We start from the raw sequence: 18639 nt of genomic DNA on the forward strand, positions 1-18639 counted from the left end.
CCTCACTTTGTATTTTCCAGTAATAGAAACGAAAAATGTGAGAGCATGGTAAGTATCAAGCTATGTACTTAATGTGTCTCGGCTTTTCTGATAAGCAGGTGCTTGCATTTACATTTGTCTTCTGATTACAAAAGTTATGCTTGGTCTTTTTTGGAAACTGGGTGCTTCTTTTTCCAAATTAACATATTTTGTGTGTAAATTGTAAGTAGAGCTGTATGAACGTGGTATCTGAGTTCTTGCAGAATCTTAAAACCAGCAGTGGAAATATGTGATGCTATAGTCCATACTTGTATTATTTGTTGGAAAGTTTTGAATTAAAAGCTGGAAAGTTTTAACTGCATTTTTATCTCTCATTATTTTTCTTCTTCCAGTGTTGTCAGGATGATTTCATTCTTTGTCAAGCAGGCTTATGCTTTTTTATTTATTATTTTTATTATAAATGCAGTATGTATCCAAGCAAGATAATGAACAAAAAGCTTACAAAGAAACAGTTAAAAACTGTATTTTTGTCAAACAGTTTTGAGTACTATAATACTTGCAGTTAAATACACATTTTGGTAAGTCTGGATTTCCACATAGGAACAACCAAGTGGATGTGAGTAACAGGGACAGAGAAGTTTCTGATTACTTGTCTTTATTTAGGGAACTTGTTTGGTCTTTCTACTGCACATCAGGCTTCTGAGGTAGTGGTAGTGTGTAAACTTAAGTGTCTGTGATTGAAGTTAGTTATTGCAGAAATCCTTCAGGCTGCTCTAAATTGCAATGGAAGGAACAAGTTAATTGTACTTTAGATTTTGGGTTTTGTTTTTAAAATGACTCAGGTATAAGTCATGGACAATTCTGATTACTCCTTAAAACAGAAGACAGACTATGGAAATGAACACATAAATGTACGTTCTTTTGTATCACAGGTTCCTCACTTGAGTCCTTCCTGTATTAGAATTTTGCCTGGCACAATGTTTCCTTCAATACCATAGATCACAAAAGAACTGTAATTGTACCCTAAGAAAATGTATTTCAAAACTTGTATACTTGTATCAAATTCTCATTAGTCTTCAGCTTTTTAAGTAAAGGCCTGTGAGTGTTTCTAATGGCTTTTCACTAGGAAAGAAAATTGCCGCTTGCTGTTGAGAAAGTGAAATTCATGACTGTGCTGTAAGCCCTGACATATCCTTTTGATGGGTACTTTTGTTTATGTCTTTCTTTAAAATAAAATTTAGAAAACAGCCACAAGAACTCACCTCTGAAACTTTCTGTCTCTGGGAACCTTTATGAAAAGATACATTTTGGATTGTACACACAGCCAACAAGGGGAAAGGAGAACATCAAAAAATCCAAGGAAAAATATTTTTTATACATTCTGTTCCTTGAATTCTGGGATATGCTGTTTCCTTGAATTCTGGGTTATGCTGTCTCCAGCTTGGACTGTTTGAAGTTTTATAGGAAAAAATATTGCCAGAAATAGTCACTTACTGTAACTGTTTGCCTTTCTGCTGGAGGCTTGCAATGTTTACAGGGCTACAATAAAACACTGAGTCATAAAAACTTGGGATATTGTATTCCTGAGTTTAAAACTAGATAATGGAGATAAAGCAGACCAAATGTTCTGTGACTGTAGCCATAATAAGGTAATGCTTTTCTAGCAGCACATCAATACAAGACTCCCAGAAACATTGGTGAACTTGCTGTGGTATAAGGGGCCTATTACTGCTACTGAGTAAATATATTCATAAATTATGTGAAGAGCTTTTTAAGAATTTGGAATTTGTTAGTATGCAAAATTTTGTTAAGCATTTCTATGTCATTAGACTGAGCATACTGCAGAGGCAGAATGGCACTGTGTGATGAGCTGAACGCGCCATGCAGTGAGGGAAGGTTTGGAGCAGATTATCTGGAGTGATACTGTGTGGCATGTACAGGACGGCCAGGGGATCTGGCCCAGCCAGCATGGTTTTGGGAAAGGTGGGTTCTGCTAGACCAGCTTGTTGTACTCCTGCAACAAGGTCTGGTGGATGTTGTTACCTGGGCCTTAGTAAAGCTTCTGATCCCATTTCCCATGGCATTCCCCTGGACAATCTGTGGCTGCTCGGGGCTGGGATGGGTCTGTGCTGGGTCAAAACCACATGCAATAGACACTGAATGCACCTGCACTTCTGAATATTAATCTAGAATTAGGACCTGACTAGAGAAAACCAAATGAGCCTTTTAAAATTTTTTTGGTACAAAGAAGATTTTAATATGTAATCTCTGCTTTATCTAGAATAAAGTCTGTATTTTGGAATATTTTGGAAGGCATATTTCCTTTTTTTTTGTTGTTGTGTTGTTTTTTTTTTTTTTTTTTTTTTTTTTTGGCTTTGTTGATTTGAACTTTCTTCTACAGAATGATACAGAGAATCCCAAGCATGATTAGCTGCCTCTTCCAGAAGCTGGTGTGATACACTCCCAGTCTGTGATACCGATTCCAAAGATAGATGCTTATCTGAATTAAGAAGGTTATATGTGTGTGTGTATTAAGTAAGAAAGCACATTGTATTGTTCTTCCTCATTCCTGTCTTGTGGGTAGCAGGGAACCTGAGGCATGTTCCTTCCCACGTGCCATCTTGATAGCCATGGACTTTTGCTCCCCAGACAACTTCTTACCCCTCTGGAATGAAGACCCTCCTTTAAGTGAGTTTCAGTTTCTGTAAAACAAAACTCTTATCTGAGTTGTTTGATGTCATTATTAAAAAGGGGAGGATTTTCTATACAGATTTTAGTATTTATCCTTGTGGTAAAATCAACGGTATACTTTTTTTCCGTTGTCTTATGTTTACTTCACTTTGAAGAAGGACCTGGAACTTGCATGACAATATTTATAACTGTAATATCATAATAATTTTTTTTCTTTTTTTCTTTTTGTCATCTGATAAGCACGGAAACTCAAAATATTAAGAGAACTGTTGCACCAGATGCACTGTTCTGAAGGATGAAGTGAGAGAGTGCTGGGTGAAGCAAAGATATCCTTGCTTCACAAACTGCTGTTTAGGATTGAAATGTTGCAATTTTTTTTAACATTTTCTTTTGGAAGGAGATGAGTGTTACTGAACTTGACCAGAGTTACAGGTTTATAAAAACCACATTATACTGTGTGTAAATATTCAGAACAAGAAACTTGTTTAACATCTTACTAAAGCTACATCTAATTTTCTCACTGCCATAGAAAGATCTGTGACAGTACAGACTGTTCTGTCAAGGAATGGATATGGTTATGGAAACTTGTATGTGAAACTGGATCTGAAAGTTTCTGAATTAAAAGATGTGATTTTTCCAGAAGAAAATAATTGCAGTAGGTTTATTTTGTCTGTTATATATTTTATTGGCTTTCTAGACCTCTGGGAGTGATTTAAGTAAGCACTGTAACTCTGTTTGGAGCTGTAGTTCTCAGATCTCTAAAAAACTGTGGGTTTTTTCAGTTGGTTTCTGGCTGTACTTGACTGTTGAAGCCAGTGGTGACATTTAGTGTTCCAGAAAGTCTTTGCAGTACATGGCTGCTACTTCTGCTGCCTAAGGACAATAACAGTGCTTCAGTTCTCCTTAATGTCAAAATAGGTTTTGAAGAAATGGGAGGGCTGCAAAATAATAATAACAACAACAACAATAATGATGATGTGTTTCTTAGAGAATCCAAATTCTCTTTCCCTGCCATTCTTTGTCATAAGTGAGTTTGCTTGGCTTAAAAGATATTTTTAGCATTACAACTTTAAAATATTTGGACACTGTCTCTTTTTAATTATGTAACTTCAGTTACAAGTCAGGTTTTCCCCATTATGTTGCTTTCATGATGGCTTGGCAGTGGCTGTCCTCTTTTGAAGGTCTAGCACTTCAAAGAGCTGCATGGTTGTTTCCATTTGCGCTTGGTAACAAGGGTGTGACAGTATCTCAATTCAGCTTTTTGGTGATGGCAGTTAAAAAGGAAAAAAAATCAGCAGCAACACTCAATAATATTTTGGGCCCTGGTTGTGCCAGGGCAGCACCGTGTGTGGGCGTGGGCTGCCTGCAGGCGTGGCTGGGCCAGGGCAAGGCTCGGGCTGCAGCCTCTGCCTTGCAGGGTGAGCAGCACAGTAATGAGGGCAGTGGTACCAGTTTGTGACTAGTGTGTGGTTACTGAAATCCAGAGAGGTTTCAGTGCTGAATTCCACATCTTTCACTGCTATTTTAATCATATTGTTGAATAACACAACTTAGAGCTGGCAGCAGCTTAACTTGTGGAAGTAACCAGAGTGCAAGATTTGTGGTGGTTCTATTTTGTTTTTCCTCTCTCTAGATCAGAGATTTAGGGATATCATAGTATGCTGTTAACCATATGTCATATTTCAAGCTTTGGTAGATGATTATAAACTGGATTAAGAAATAAGTAATTATTTAAGCATTAATCAATGATCTTGTAATAACATTGTAGCAATAGATCCATAGTTGTTGATCCTAGCTTTCCTGTAGAGGGTGTTTGGTGTAATGTGTATTGGCAGAATTCTCTAAGTTGGTATCTTCAAAATAAAAACAAGCTGAAACTTCCCAGAAGCAGCTGAATTAAGTATGTTCATGGCTTTCCTGCCCACGAGCTCTGCTAAATAAAATAATACAGTTGTTTCACAAAACAAGGGAAAGCTATAAAGGTAGCTTTACTGTGATATTAAATCTCTCTTGAGCGCTTTCCCAGAAATATGAATGTAGTAATTATATGATTAAAAAATCAGGAAACTTTTTGGGTTGTGCACTTCCTCAGGCTATTAACCTAACCACTAATTAACAAACAGGAAATTCCAGACCTGAAAGTTTCATTATTGCTATACTGAACTGTGAAAATATAAGTGTGTTAATGAGGATTTCATTATAGCCATCTGTAACTTGTTTTTAAATTGTGTTAAGGCAGGAAAAACATAATATACCATCTGTTACCTAGCTATATCAAATTGACGTGAAAAATATTGGAAAGAAATATCCCCCACTTTATAACCCTGGTTGTCTCTTACTTCTTTTCTCTTATTAATCCAATGTCAGTACTACCTAGCAACATGTAGTAACATGTCATTTACTCCTTAAATGATGTATTTGGTTCACTTAGACATTTCTGTAACATGTGTACCTGGGGGGAGGAGATGCTGACTTCCCAAAATGATAATTTCTGGGTGATTAATGACCTCTTAATTTTAGTGTCATGTTCTCTCAAGTATGTCTGAATCACCAAAACTCAGAAGTTGAGGATTGTCTTGCAATTTAGAGTTCTTTTTTGGTTTTAAGTGAACAAAACTTCTGGATAACATCTATTAGTATGCTCTTATTTTCTGACCTAGTGAGCATGAATTGAAGCATTTTGCTTATCAGATGCTGGAGCTTTTGCAACTTTTACCTTAACCCTTGTGTTCCTCTGTAGAGCTTAATTGTCACAAGCTATCCCAGGTCCCTTGATTTCTGATTCTCTTTGACCTTAACAATGAGGGAATTTGTCATGTATTACCTTGCACTTACCAAGAAATATTATGGATTCTTGATTGTCGGATGTTTGTAGGTGTAATGCAAGTGAGAAGAAGGTGGTGGTCCCGTGGAAAAAGGTGCAGAACTTGCTCTTGGGAGGGTGGGACAGAGAGTTGGCACAGAAGAGAATACTGAAACAATTTTGGAATAGTGAGGCGGATCCTTTGCAGCTGTGATGAAATAATGACTCAGTAAGGTCAAAAAATGTGCTAGTGTTTACATATTACCTTTGGTGTGAGTTGGATCTATAACATTAAATTGAGGATAAAAGGTTGTAATAGAGGTAGAGAAGTGAAAAGGTCAGGCACCAATTTATCAAAGTAATACTGTCAACAGGCAGCCCAAAATACAGGCTTGTCCTTTAGTCCACAGGTGTTTTTTGAGCAGACACTCTCTTTTTTGTTCTGGATTTGCACAGCAGCTAGGACAGCTTTGTTGAGGGCTCTTGCCTTATTCGGGACAAATTAAATTTGGTGCTGAATTTAACAATAAAAATCTGTTTCTCTGCAGACTCATGCAGCAAGCACAGTTAGAATAAAATGAGGAACTCCTTGATGTAGCAGTGTATCTACAATGTAAATGTCTTAAGGCTGTGGAAAGGGAAAACAATCTAAGGGCTTTGCTGACCAAACGTATGAGGAAAAGCCCGCTGGTACAGTCCTGCTTGTCCTTCAAAAGGCTTCTCCTGGTCTCTACCCCAAAGCTTTTTGGGAAACAAAGCAAACCTGGCAGAAGACAGTAAACCTTGCAAGGTTATATAATTTGCCCCAATAAGAACAGTGAGGTGGGAAATGTTCTGCTGTGAAGGTGAGGCCATGCCATCTTGGAGTTCCATAGGGATTTGTGCTGGAGCTCCTAGTTCAGTATGTTAATAATCTAGGAAAGCAGCTGAATAGTAAGGTGACACTTTGATGACAGTAGAAAGTTACTAATCATTGTAATAAGAGGAGCTATGACTGAAGACTTGCAGAAAAGTTTTTCAAAACTAAATGGATAATAAAATGAGATTAAATTCACTTTATACAGACTTGCTACAAATCAGTTTGCCATGCACATTAGCAAAGAAACAGAGAACAAAAGGGAAACCAGGATTTGGCCAGTGTATAAATCTCTAATGACAATACAGTGCATGGTTCTGGTCTCTGCCATATCCACAGGGATGAAGTAAACAGAAGGTTCAGAGACAATCAATAGAGATGGTCAAAGGTGAGATATGACTTAAGGGACATGAGAGCTGAGACCATGTCATTGTGTTCTTACATTTACCTTTTGTCCAGGTGCCAATTTGTGATGTTCTGACTGTTCCAAGTAAATGAAAGGAGAACGTGCAGCAGAATTGTCTAATGATGATGCATGAAATCCTTAAACCAAATGTTAACTAATGGTAAAATAATTAAGTCTCCCTTATTGTTGAATGATGATACAATCTAAAATTAACTTTCCTCACTGATGTATGACTTGCATAAGAAAAAGAAGTTCTTGGTCTGTTTCCAAGCCATTTGGAAGCCTCTTGTCTATGCTCTCTTTTCCAATTCTTTTTGATTTCACAAAACTATTTGCCTTTCCCTGGAGACTTGACTGTGTTGGACCATCACAGATGAGATGTCAACTCAGTAGGTACAAAGCAACTGAAGAAACAGAGTATTTAATAAAGCAAGAGTTTAATCTGGAAAAATGCCATTCTTACCCTGGTAGTCTGTGCTTCCTGCTATTCTTGCTGCTTTCAGACTTCAGTTTCTCATGGATATTATTTTAAAAAAATAATCATTACTATTTCAGGGTTAGATGAAATATCAGATAGTTTTAAAAAGCAGTCTTCTGTTTATAACAATAGAGACAATAGGTTCAAAAAGTTCCCCGCTTCAGAGATACATCCCTATTGGGGATTTTTAAAACCAGATAATTCTGGGAAGCTTTTGCAAACACACATTATTGATACACATCCATTGAGTTCTAACAGTGCATTGGGCTTCTGGAGTTGTGGTTTGGGTTTTTTTTTCTATTGGAAAGGTTCTAAATGCTCTGGGTAATCACAGACAGATGATTCTGGAAGTATTAAAGATATAAGAATGAATAGTGGGAAAGTTTTGGTTTCTTTTCCTCACTAGTACATACAACTCTTAACTTTTTGGTCGTGGAAACAATTCTATGAATTAAAAAGCATGAAAGATCTGTACAGGCCACTCAAATGTGGCCTGTACAGGGACCTCTTTGAGAAGTGTTTTGTATTTAGCCCTATACTGTCATTCTATTTAGCAAAATAGAATGACAGATTCTATATAGAATAGAATCTGGCATACATAGATTCTTCTGCTTCTTTTAAATATACACATGAGAAATAAAATAAATTTCAGTTTATGGTGCATTCACATAATTGCCTTTCATTGTTGATACTATTCAGTTGATGTTTCTTTAGGAGTTGTTTTTACACAGCAATGCCAGGATTTGTAATTTAAGTAAATGTTTTATGAAAACAATGAGAAGCCCTTTAAAATTCTAAACGAAACTCTAACAAAACTTTTAAATTCCATTCCTTTATATGGTGGTTTTCTTCTTTTTCCTAATACATTGTGTAAGCTCTCCTCCTTCTTCATCTTTTAATGTTCTTGCAATTTTACCTTCCACAAGTATTCTGGGAACTTAAAAGACAAAAACGAAACCCCCAAAAGGAAGGAATCTATGCTGAGTGATACTGGGGAAAAGGTAAAAGTAACCTCTGTCAGATGAAGGGAAAATGTCCAGGTACATACTTGTAGAAATGGGAAACCTTTCTGTTTCCCATTATCAGGTTATCTGAGATGTTGTGCACTTGCTTGTAGTCAGTAGTATTAAATTCTGTTGGTCACTCCCTGAATGAGAGCCCTATGATTTTTCAGCAGTGATAAATTTACTGCCTAATCTACGAAAGCCATAAGGAGCATATTGCTAACTAGATAAACTACATGTAAAATAACCACAAGATAACAGCAGGACTAAAAAAAAATCAGGGGATTTATTACTGTGAGTATTAATTGTATATTTCTAGCTGTAGCCCTTAGACCCAGATAGTAATTAAAGCTTCCAAGTGAGTGTCTCATACTGTGTCCTGTGTGGGACATAGCAGCCACAGGCAATATGTTGGTGTTTTAGCCCACACTGATACCCTGTGTGCACCAAAGCTTTCCTGCAATCCTGGCTGCATCTGCATTATTGCCCTCTCCAACTTATCAATCAAGTGAAAGGATTTTTATTTTTTTATTGTTAACTACTGAAGTTTGGTTGCAGAGTGCATTTGACTTGGAGCACAACTGATTAATTGTTTCCTTCAACCTTACCCATGTTGAGGCAAAGCTGACTTACATTTCTGTTTTGTGTGGCATTAATGTGGGATGGATGCTGGTGATAGGACTTCTCCGGTAGGAAAGGTTAGGTAAGGAACTGTCACTAATGTTGTTTACTCAGCACACAGGCACTCACACAGATGTTTTCCTCTCACTGAAGCACTACTCAAGCCACTTCGAAACACACTGTGGCCTGATACAGATCTGGAAGCAACATTTACCAATGATAGAAACCTGCAGGATGTTGCCAGTGATGACAGCACTTGCCCTAAGAGTTTGTTGACTGCATTCCTTTCCAGTCCCTGGGCAGACTCAGCTGCAAGCAGCCCTCCCATGGCTGAATGCATTAGGGCTGACTTTGGGAAGAGGTAACTGAATCAAGAATTGCTTTTAAGCTGCTTTTAAGCAGCTTCTGGTTTTAATTGACAATGAGGTCAAGCTTCTGTAAATTATCCTACTTTAAACACTTCTGAGTTGTTTTTGGTTTTGTGATAGCATAAATATTGTACTTGTCTTGTGAAATTGATTTATGAAAATCTTAAATTTCAATAATTTTGTAGGTAGTACTGATGATGAAATTACCTGGATGTAAATGGGTATTTGTCTCTGTTGTCTAAATATTCCATTAATCCCTAGAATATGCTTACCTGAGGTGTTTAGTTGGATATCTCACAGGCAGAGACCTGGGGAAGGCTGAAAAGCATGGATGGAAGGACTAGTCCTAATTCTAAAAATTCCCACTAAACTTATTTTGTGCAAATAAAAGGGGTGCGGAAAACAGGATTGGATTCTTTTTATGGTCTAAAGCCACAGAAGACATAACAAAGCTACTTAATGCTCTCTTTTGAATTGGCTGAAGTAGATATGTTGGGATTACAGGCTGTACAAATCTCTAGATGTACTCTGCAGGCTGTTTGGTCAGGTGGTGGGATTATAAATAGGTAGGCTTACTGATGTCAGCAGCAGCCACAGTGAGCTTGCCATGCACACTCACACTCACACACCCTCCCTTCTACCTCCACATGCTATTGAAGGAAACTCACCTGATATTAATGGGGAAGAACCACCTGTGCTATCTTGGAGGTGAGCAGAAAAGTAGTGTAATCAATTTTAGCTATTATATTTCCTTTTCCTTGTTCAGAGGCTGAGCAGAATGGCCTCAAAGTAATATTTGTGTTGTGTTGTCCTAATACCTGCTGTGAGGAAAAAATATTTACCAATAGTTATATATCTTCAGTACACAGAATTCAGGTGTAGGGCAGTACATAAATTTCCAGAACTTAAATATAGGCCTGTACGAAGGAAGAAGAATTAATGTCTGTCATAATTTTTCAGACCAAGTACATAATAATTCTACAAAAGGTTTTTAAAATCCCGTCTCTGGCTAAGAGATGAGGGTGTGTACAGATGTTTTTATCCATGTGGGCAGACTGCTGAAATTTTAGTGGTAAATTTCTGGGTATATAAGCTGTTGCCTATTTTATTTTAAAATGATACTTGGTGCTTAGAAACTCAAATGAAGTTTTTGAAATTATTTTAAGTGAGAAATGCTGTTATTTCATGCAGGCTGTAAGGCTTTTCTGATTTCTTTGGTTTGCATCAGATTTTGAGATTTTGAGATTTTGATCTAAAATTTAGTTGCTTGTAATACCTTGTAAAAGTTGATTCTTTTAGTGTTTATTATGATAGAGTCCTTGCTGTGTATTCTGTGTGTTCCTTGTATGTTGTATACTGATTTTATTTGTCATGGAAAGCATTAAAATATTTTTTAGTACCCTAAGTAGACTAAATTCCTAAATAACTGCACAGTGCCAAGATGGACTTTGCTTACAGCAACAAAGAAAGAATTCAAGAAGCAGTGGTCACTTGAACTTCCTGTAGGAGTCAGTATGCTGCTGGCACTGTGTCATCTGTTAGCATGTTAAAAACTCAGCAGTGAAGTATATTGGCTGTAAACTGGCTGTGGTAGAGAAAGCTGGAAAGGATGCAGGGGTGAATATAGAAGTGAATTATCGTAGTTAGAGCAAAGCATTCATTAGGAAAATTTCTTAACATTCCCCAGAGCACACTGATGATGATTATAATCATTATTATATAAATAAGAATTTTTTCCTCCTTTATATTTAATGCTGAAGGCCTGTACATTTTTATAGAAAGTGCAGAGGCTTTCTAATGAAGTGGTTATGCAAAATAGCTTTGGTGTTACCATCATGCAGGGAGCCAGGTTTCTTCAAAGAAATATCTTCTTTCTTCAAAGAAATACCTTCTTTCTTCCTTGCCTCTTGCCTGTTGCAAGAGTCCAGTGAGGAGTGGATGCAGAGGATTTTGGGTGTGCAGATATAAGCAGAGAAAGGGGATAATGACGGCTCTTGTGTGTAGATGGGGATGAGTTTGGAGACAAAATAGGAGCATTCATTTGGGGCCCTGAGCTGCCAACCAATGAGGGAGGTAAAGTAAAAGTAGGACAAAGGGGAGGGAGCTCCTGCTGCCAGTGGCTGCAGAGGTGGCTGTGAAAACTGCTGGTGGGGTTTATGCTGTGCAGGGAGCTGGGATGGGACTTGTGGCTCTGCTTTGTACCACCCATTGCCCCTCACAGAGTGCCTGAGATGAGGCTGGGGCTCCAGCAGCAATTGGGGAAGTAGTAAATGTGACCCTGTTCCTGAAGGTAAAGGGTTTTTCCACTTTGCTTTCTGAGGAAGATGCAGGCAGGAGAGTGAATGTTGAGGAGGCAGCTGTAAAGAATGAGCAGGAAAATCTGGTGGCAGGTGGGTGCTCAAAGCATTTCTTAGTTTTGCAAGCGATGTTGGCCCAAGAGGCTCAGTGTTTCTGTTTGGGGAACTGTAGCTGTAGTCTTCATATATTGGGAGAAACTTCCTCATTACATCAAACCTTTCTGGATACTAACTGCCAAGATGCTTCTCTTGAAATCTAGTGAAGAAAATGCTTGGTTTTGTACAATTTCTCAGCTTAAACTGAACTCTTTTTTTTTCTCTTTCTTTCCTGTAATGAGCAAGGGTGCTTTATTTGCTGACAGACCTGGTTGTCAGTGTAGGAACTCTCTATACATTCACCATGTGTCTCGTAGCATCTGTGTATAAGTGCATACACACAGAGATATTTCTATTAAATCTTGCTCAGGATAGGAAACTTTTCCTGTGTCCCATTCCCTTCCAATACTTCACATCATCTCTGTTCTTCAGTTTAATAAATTCTCCTAATTTTGCGTTACGTGAATGTACAAAAGATTTTAAGTGTTACCAAACTCAAGGTGGATAAAAGATATAACTGCTGAGAGAAAGTTTTTGGTGAATAAAGAACTTTCTAAAAGGGAGAAAGCTTGTTCTATTCAAAGCATTTGCAGGAAAAATGAAAATAAATTGCAGTGCTTTCTAAAGTTGCCTTGCTATGCTTTCTCAATTATTCTTCCTGTATCTGAGTTTTCAGCTGGGAAGTGCTACTGTTGTAGTTGAACCCAGCCTTCTGCAGCAGGTAAAAGGAGAGGGGTTGGATTTTGTCTTCCTTGTTAGTGTAGAGCTTCTTAGCTTCTGTCCTGCAGCACTTCATCTGTTACCCACCTACACCCACATACCTGTATTTGAGGCACGTATGTCTGTGAGTGAAAAAGGAAGGGTCTGTATTAGCCTCTTTCCTGGCTGCTGTGAAACTGAGCAGCTCTGCTTTTCTCTTCCTTACCTTTCCTAGCCTCTGAGTCTATCCAGTCCCTGCCTCCAGTGTTACTTCAAAAACATTATTTTCAACAGGAGAAAAAAGCAACAGCAGCAAAGCTCAGATAATTGACAATTCGTGCTTCTATTGATGTTCAGAATAGCAGCTGGAAAAGCCCCAAGCAGAGCTAGGTGCTTTGAAAAGACAGTGGCATTTTACCTGCTTTCGTGACTGGGGGTAACGACCAGAAGGACAGATTCAGGTTTTGTTTCATTTGAAAGCCCTTAATTGAACTTTCTTACTAGTCATGGAAGAAAAGCAGCTGTTTGAGCAACCTTTTTAGCAGTTCTTGATAAAGATTTGAGGGTTTATTTTTAGTGGAGGTAGCATACGTTTTCTTGAGTTTTAAGTATTTGTCAGATTTATTAGTGTATCAAAGGTTAAGCTCCCCCTTTCACATCAAGCTGCTCTTTGTTTTCTTTTCCTGTTTATTCAGCCAGTTATATATTACTCAATTACTGTTACAGATTTACTGCTTTCTCTTCCCTGCTCTCCTTTTCTGTCAGGCTGTTTTCATAATTGTAAATATAATAAAGGATAACTGAGCCATACAAGGTTTTAATGGTTTTGAATGCCATTCAGATTTTTTGTTCTTTCTTTTGGCAGCAAATCTGGGTTACTTTTTTGCATTTTTTACTATGAGAAAAGGTTGCAAAAATAGATATAAGTATCTGCTTTCTGCGGAGCTGTGTAACACATGGACATGCCAGGTTTGTACTTGTATTTTGTGTTGCCCTATTTACTTCAGGAGTCTAAGTTCTCAACCTCTTTAGAAGTAATGTCATTGGAACTAATTTTCCACTTCATTTTATTTGTTAGTTTTGGCTTGTTTTTTTTTTTCCCCCCAGGAATAAAAGAAGTACTTCTTTGGCACAACAGAATGTGTTGTAACAAAGCTTTTGTATCAGAACACATTTCTATAATTCCTCAATAATAATAATAATAATAAACTTTGTACTAATTTAGAGGAGAAGGTATTTTTTCTTTTTTTTTTTTTTTCTTTTATCCTCTCTTGCCTGCTAGGATTCTGAGCTTTTGGCTCTCTTCCTAAGAGCAGAGTGATTCTTATGCCTAGAGGGGAGCTAACTGTGTTTTGTTGGATGGTACAGACAGCACTGTCAGCAGCTTTCTGTTCTCAGGAGTTGAGTCTTTCATACGTTTTAAGTGAGCATGAATACATCATTGTAATATTAGTTGTGATTCAGCTTTTAAGGGCAATGAGTTAATATTTTTTCTAGAAAAGTTTTAAATTTGTTGTTTAATTAGTTAAATTATATGTTTATACCAGAGTTAGTGCCCCTTTAATGCTAAGAGGGGCACAATTAACAACATGCCCATAATACAATTTGTGTTTCTGTTGTCTCAGAATTGCGTCTTTTTCCTTGTAATGATAGAAAACATTTAATGAATTGTGGCTCAAATACAGTCGCTTCTGTTTTCAAGACTGTCACTGCCATGGGGACAGATAATCAGAGGGGGCAAGTGTCTGTTCCAAATGGTCTGGAGGGAACTGAAGGATTCATTTGCTGCTTTCTTGCTTTTAGTGTGAACCAGACATTCAGAGATTCCATTAAGCTTTCACCTTACTGTCATGGTTACCATCCCAGTCCTGTGATTTATTTCTCTCTAGGATAAGACTGAAAAAAAAAATCTTCAGAGCAATGAGGCTAGCTAGGGGGTAAATCCACACATCCCTTTGACTAGGGAAACTTTTTCTTTCACATCATCTTTGAAAACAGATCCTGATTCCAGGGGTGCCTCCTTTTCTCAGTCCACTTTATTTATTGAAAGAGACCGAAAATGCACTTCACTTTCTTTTGCTTTCTTTATATCAGAATAAAGGTATGAGTAAGAGAACATCTGCAGATGTTTTGTTAGATGTTTGCTAGAACCTCACTGGGTAAATCTGTAGAGGTAATCTTCAAAGATCACTTAATTAGTAATATTAGTATTATCATTACCCATAGCATTACTACTGCCATGTCAGTTGCACTATGAATTATTGTGCTGGCAGAGCTATATACCCAGTGCCTTATTTTATCCCGTATTATTTTTCTCTATTATTTTTAAAATACCAGTATTATTTACAATATTTGTATCCTTTCAATCTTGGGAATTAGTATAGAGATATGCCCTGTAAAATAACCTGTTACCACAAAAGATTTGCAAAAATTTAATGTTTGTTCTGCTGCTTGGAAATTGAAATTAAAGTTTGTTTCTGAACTTGGGGGTTTTTTTGGTACCTATTGAGCCACCTGCTAGACTCAATATTTGTACAATATGACCTCATGTTCTTCCAGAAATAACTAAATGGATGAGTTGAGAATCTGAAAGATCATATTTCTCTCTGGAGCAGATACAGCAAATATTTTTCTTTATATCATCCTACATGTATCATAAGCCTGGCTTGAAGGGATGACCTAAGAATGGACATTGTTTGACTCTCATTGATCCATACTTTGATCTTAACATCTAACTGGTGCTTTTGTAGTAGAAATAAAGAGAGAGATTGTATCTCAAACAGTGATATTGATGTTGAGATGAAAGCCCAGTATCAATGCTGGTAGTCATGTTATATAGATGCTCTGGGGCTGGCACAGCAAATATTTGGGCTGCTGAATGTTAAGGGAAAATATCAGAGTACTACCATACGTCTAACTTAAAATAACCTTTTTGAAGCACTTATTGGCACCCCAAATTTTGTATAGAAATATGTGTGTGTGGTAATAATTTAGTGAAGATGACTAGAATTTATTTTTGAAGTATTTTTCATCTATACTTATGCCTGAAATATATAGGAGTGACTTGCCTTGACAGCTTCAGTCGTGTGCTGGACTATGAGGAGCAGATCAGATAGTAATGCTGCAGTTGTCTCTAAACTTTTCCTAGCAGATAGTGTTTGATCTTGAAGACTTGCAGTGGTCAAGTATTTGAATTGGTGGTATAGACTTGGAGTTGGTTTTGGTGTTGGGATAAAATGATGTGTGGAAGATGCCTTGGTGAGAAAATCACTTTCATTGGCTTCTTGAATTGCAGAGTAGGGAGAGGAGGGTTTGTCTGTAAAACCTACCTCTACAAGTGTATTTCCACCATCACCTGCTTATTTAATCATGGTCACCTGCATTGTTCTTGCTGTCCAGCACCAGCTCTGGGGCTGGGAGTGCAGCCCAGCCTGACTGGCAGGCAGCTGCTCCCCTGATAAGGTAGAAAAACAAGCTGAAATAATGAAAAAGCAATGAGACCAATTGCAAATACTTTGGGCTGAGAAGGAGAGATGAGAGAAATAGTGAGAGCTGAAGAATCAAAAACATGGTGTCTGGGAACAGAAAATGAAAGCATTGGGATCCTGTTGTTTAATAAGAGGTTGCCAAAAACTTGGCCTGACTTCTGAGAAAGTACACTTGGGATTTTTCTTCCTTTGTGTGGGGTGGGGGAGGTAAGCATAAGTAACCATAAAGCACATTCAGATTTCCAAGAAATGGGTGGGGTACATGGCTCTGCAGTGGGGCACGCAAGGCTTCAGCAGTGGTGTTAGACTGCCTGTATATGTGTGTGTGTGTGTGTTCTTTATAAATACATGGAACTTCAACTGCTGCACACATGTCTTGAGAAGAGTATTTGGTCAGTTTTAGTTGGACACTGTATGAATAAACCACATTTATTGCTATGTGTCATTAAGTACTCTGGTGATAAGAGAGTTCCAGTGATAAAATTGCATTTGTCTACTTTATAGAAAATAGAGTCCCCTAGCATTTGAAAACTTTCTGCGACACCTCTTCAGAGAGATACATAGCTTTTAACAGTCATTTGAAGTTAAAGATGTAAGAAAGAGTAAAGAAGGGAGGACAAGCTGTACTAGATCACGTTGGGCTTTTTGGTTTTAATGTAATGGGGTAAGTTTTTATGTTTGTGGGATTTTATTTATATCTAATAGTTGTATTGATGCTCTGCACTTGCTAATAATTTATATTTGGCAGTTACATGAAAGCAAAAACTCTTGCAAAAAAACCCCCAAAGAAACTGGGGAGGAATGCAAAGGAGTTTGCTTTATACATTTTGCAATGTTTGTGTAATCATGAAACTACCCAGACAAGCTGCTGTAGAGACCAAAGTCAAATTTTCAGCTCATGTTGTACATCATGAATTGCATAGAGAGCACACCAAACTAATTTAAGTCATTGTGAGAGGAGGTTTACATTTTGAATGTGGATCCCCATTCAGTGGTTTTGGAGGCTGTGAGTACTCCTGATTAGCTCTGAGGGGCCGTGAATAGTTAATTTTTCAGCACAGAGTTCTGAAGTTCAAAACTCTAAGCACTTTCAGCAACAGACCAGTCATGTGAAGCCTTGTTACAGTTGTTTTTTTGCAATGCTGCTCTGGACCTTGTTTGCTCTTCATTGTGAGTGACTTTAAACTTTTTTCTCAAGAAAGGCCTGTGTTTCTAGTTGTATGCTAGGTTCTTCTTGTTTTAATTCTGCAGGGCAATTGTAGGGGTTAATTTATTTCCTTACGTTTAAAGTAAACAAACTTTGGTACAGCTCCATATAAATGATAAGCGTATTTTTGGAGCCTTTGTGTATTATGTTGAAATGTATTAAAACTTCCTGGTAATGTTGCTCCGTTCAAGAATGTTTACAAGAAATTCAAAATCTGTCATGAGGTAATGTGTCTTGACTATGTCTTGATCTTGTTTCTAATGGTAAAATTCTTAATTAATAGTATCTTTTCCTTCTGAATATATTGGTTAATTATGGAGAGTTACTTAAAAGGAGATATTGGACTAGATGTTTTAGGACATGAGAGTTCTGCATTCAGAATTTGCTGTAACATACATATGTTAAGAGATACAGAGAATTTTATGCTGTTTTAGAACTTTTTTTAGTGAAATAAGTGCAGCTTATTTAGTGATCAGTCCTTGTATTCAAATGTAAACTGTCTGGTCATTGACATGGGAAAGAGTATAGAGAAAATTAAAATAGATCACCATAGGTGAGGGGATTATGTGAAAGCATATTGTGAGTGAAATATCAGGAAATATTAAAACACAGTAGAATTGGTTATACTGTTATTTTATTACTGTACAGAAGTTAAATACTGTAGAACTGGTAGAATTTCTTTGAATAATTTAATAACCAATTAAAGGGGAGGAAAAGTGTCACTATTTGCTCCAGTATCTATCCTGTATTAAGCACACTGGTAGTAGGCTTCAAACTGCATAGTGCAATATTTCTGTTTATACTAATCCAGTAAATCTCTTTGGAGAATGTACAAATAGGGTCTTTGCATAACCCAAGGGAGGAAAAACCAGCCAAATAATTTATTTTTCATGGTACATTAAAGAATTCTTTTTGGCTTGATGTTTATTGGGTGCTTTTTTTTTTTTGTGAGGGATACTTTAGCCTGTTTTGTCTTCTGTCACCGCTTATAGTATATTTAAGGTATCTTATCTCTTCGTTGCATATATGACTTTAGAAAATAATGAAGTGTGGTTTGTTACTGTTTTGAGGCTTGTTATTTTGTCAGTTTGAAATAATATGTATAAATGCATACTTGATTTTTAACTTTTATCTGTTTTTCAGAAGAAAATCTAAGGCACCACCTCCTCCATCTGAAACAAAATCCATTCCTGTTTCTCCATTTGATAACACAGAGCCAACCAACCTCATCATGGAACAGAAAGAGAATGTAATCGATAAAGATATTGAATTATCAGTGGTCCTGCCAGGAGATGTGATCAAGTACACTACAGTGAATGGGAGGTATGTTACACAGAATGATATTTTTGTTTAATATTATTTTTTGCTCAAGTTTACTCCAACCTTCATCCAGGTTATAACCATTTGGTAAAATGCATGATTGTTCATCCTATTTGGGTACAAAGTTTTGTGTTCAGCACTTGCTCTGCTACCTGTAAACTACTAGCAGTCATCAAAAAACATGTAATCACTCCAGATAAAATCTGTAATGCTTCAAAAAGAATTTATAGCTACAGCTTTGGATTTCTTTTTACAGTTATGTTTTCCTTAAGCTGGTTTTAGTCTAAAATGCATATTTCAGACTGGTAATTGATAGGATAGATTGT

At 37.2% G+C, this 18639-nt stretch overlaps 1 protein-coding gene across 2 annotated transcripts in view; it reads left to right on the forward strand.

The window, feature by feature from the left end:
- Window positions 1–18639, forward strand: part of COBLL1 (cordon-bleu WH2 repeat protein like 1) — a 66521-nt gene that overhangs the window by 16213 nt on the left and 31669 nt on the right. Inside the window, exons 1-2 of one of the 2 annotated variants that reach the window (XM_058027575.1) lie at window positions 11545–11596; window positions 18137–18316. In XM_058027575.1, the coding sequence (XP_057883558.1) occupies window positions 18225–18316 (92 nt within the window). In that variant the 5' untranslated portion in view covers window positions 11545–11596; window positions 18137–18224. Of the gene's footprint in view, window positions 1–11544; window positions 11597–18136; window positions 18317–18639 lie in introns of those variants that run through there. The other variant, XM_058027574.1, reaches the window with a different exon arrangement.

The sequence above is a fragment of the Melospiza georgiana genome, chromosome 7 (assembly GCF_028018845.1).
Source record: "Melospiza georgiana isolate bMelGeo1 chromosome 7, bMelGeo1.pri, whole genome shotgun sequence".
Taxonomy (NCBI): domain Eukaryota; kingdom Metazoa; phylum Chordata; class Aves; order Passeriformes; family Passerellidae; genus Melospiza; species Melospiza georgiana.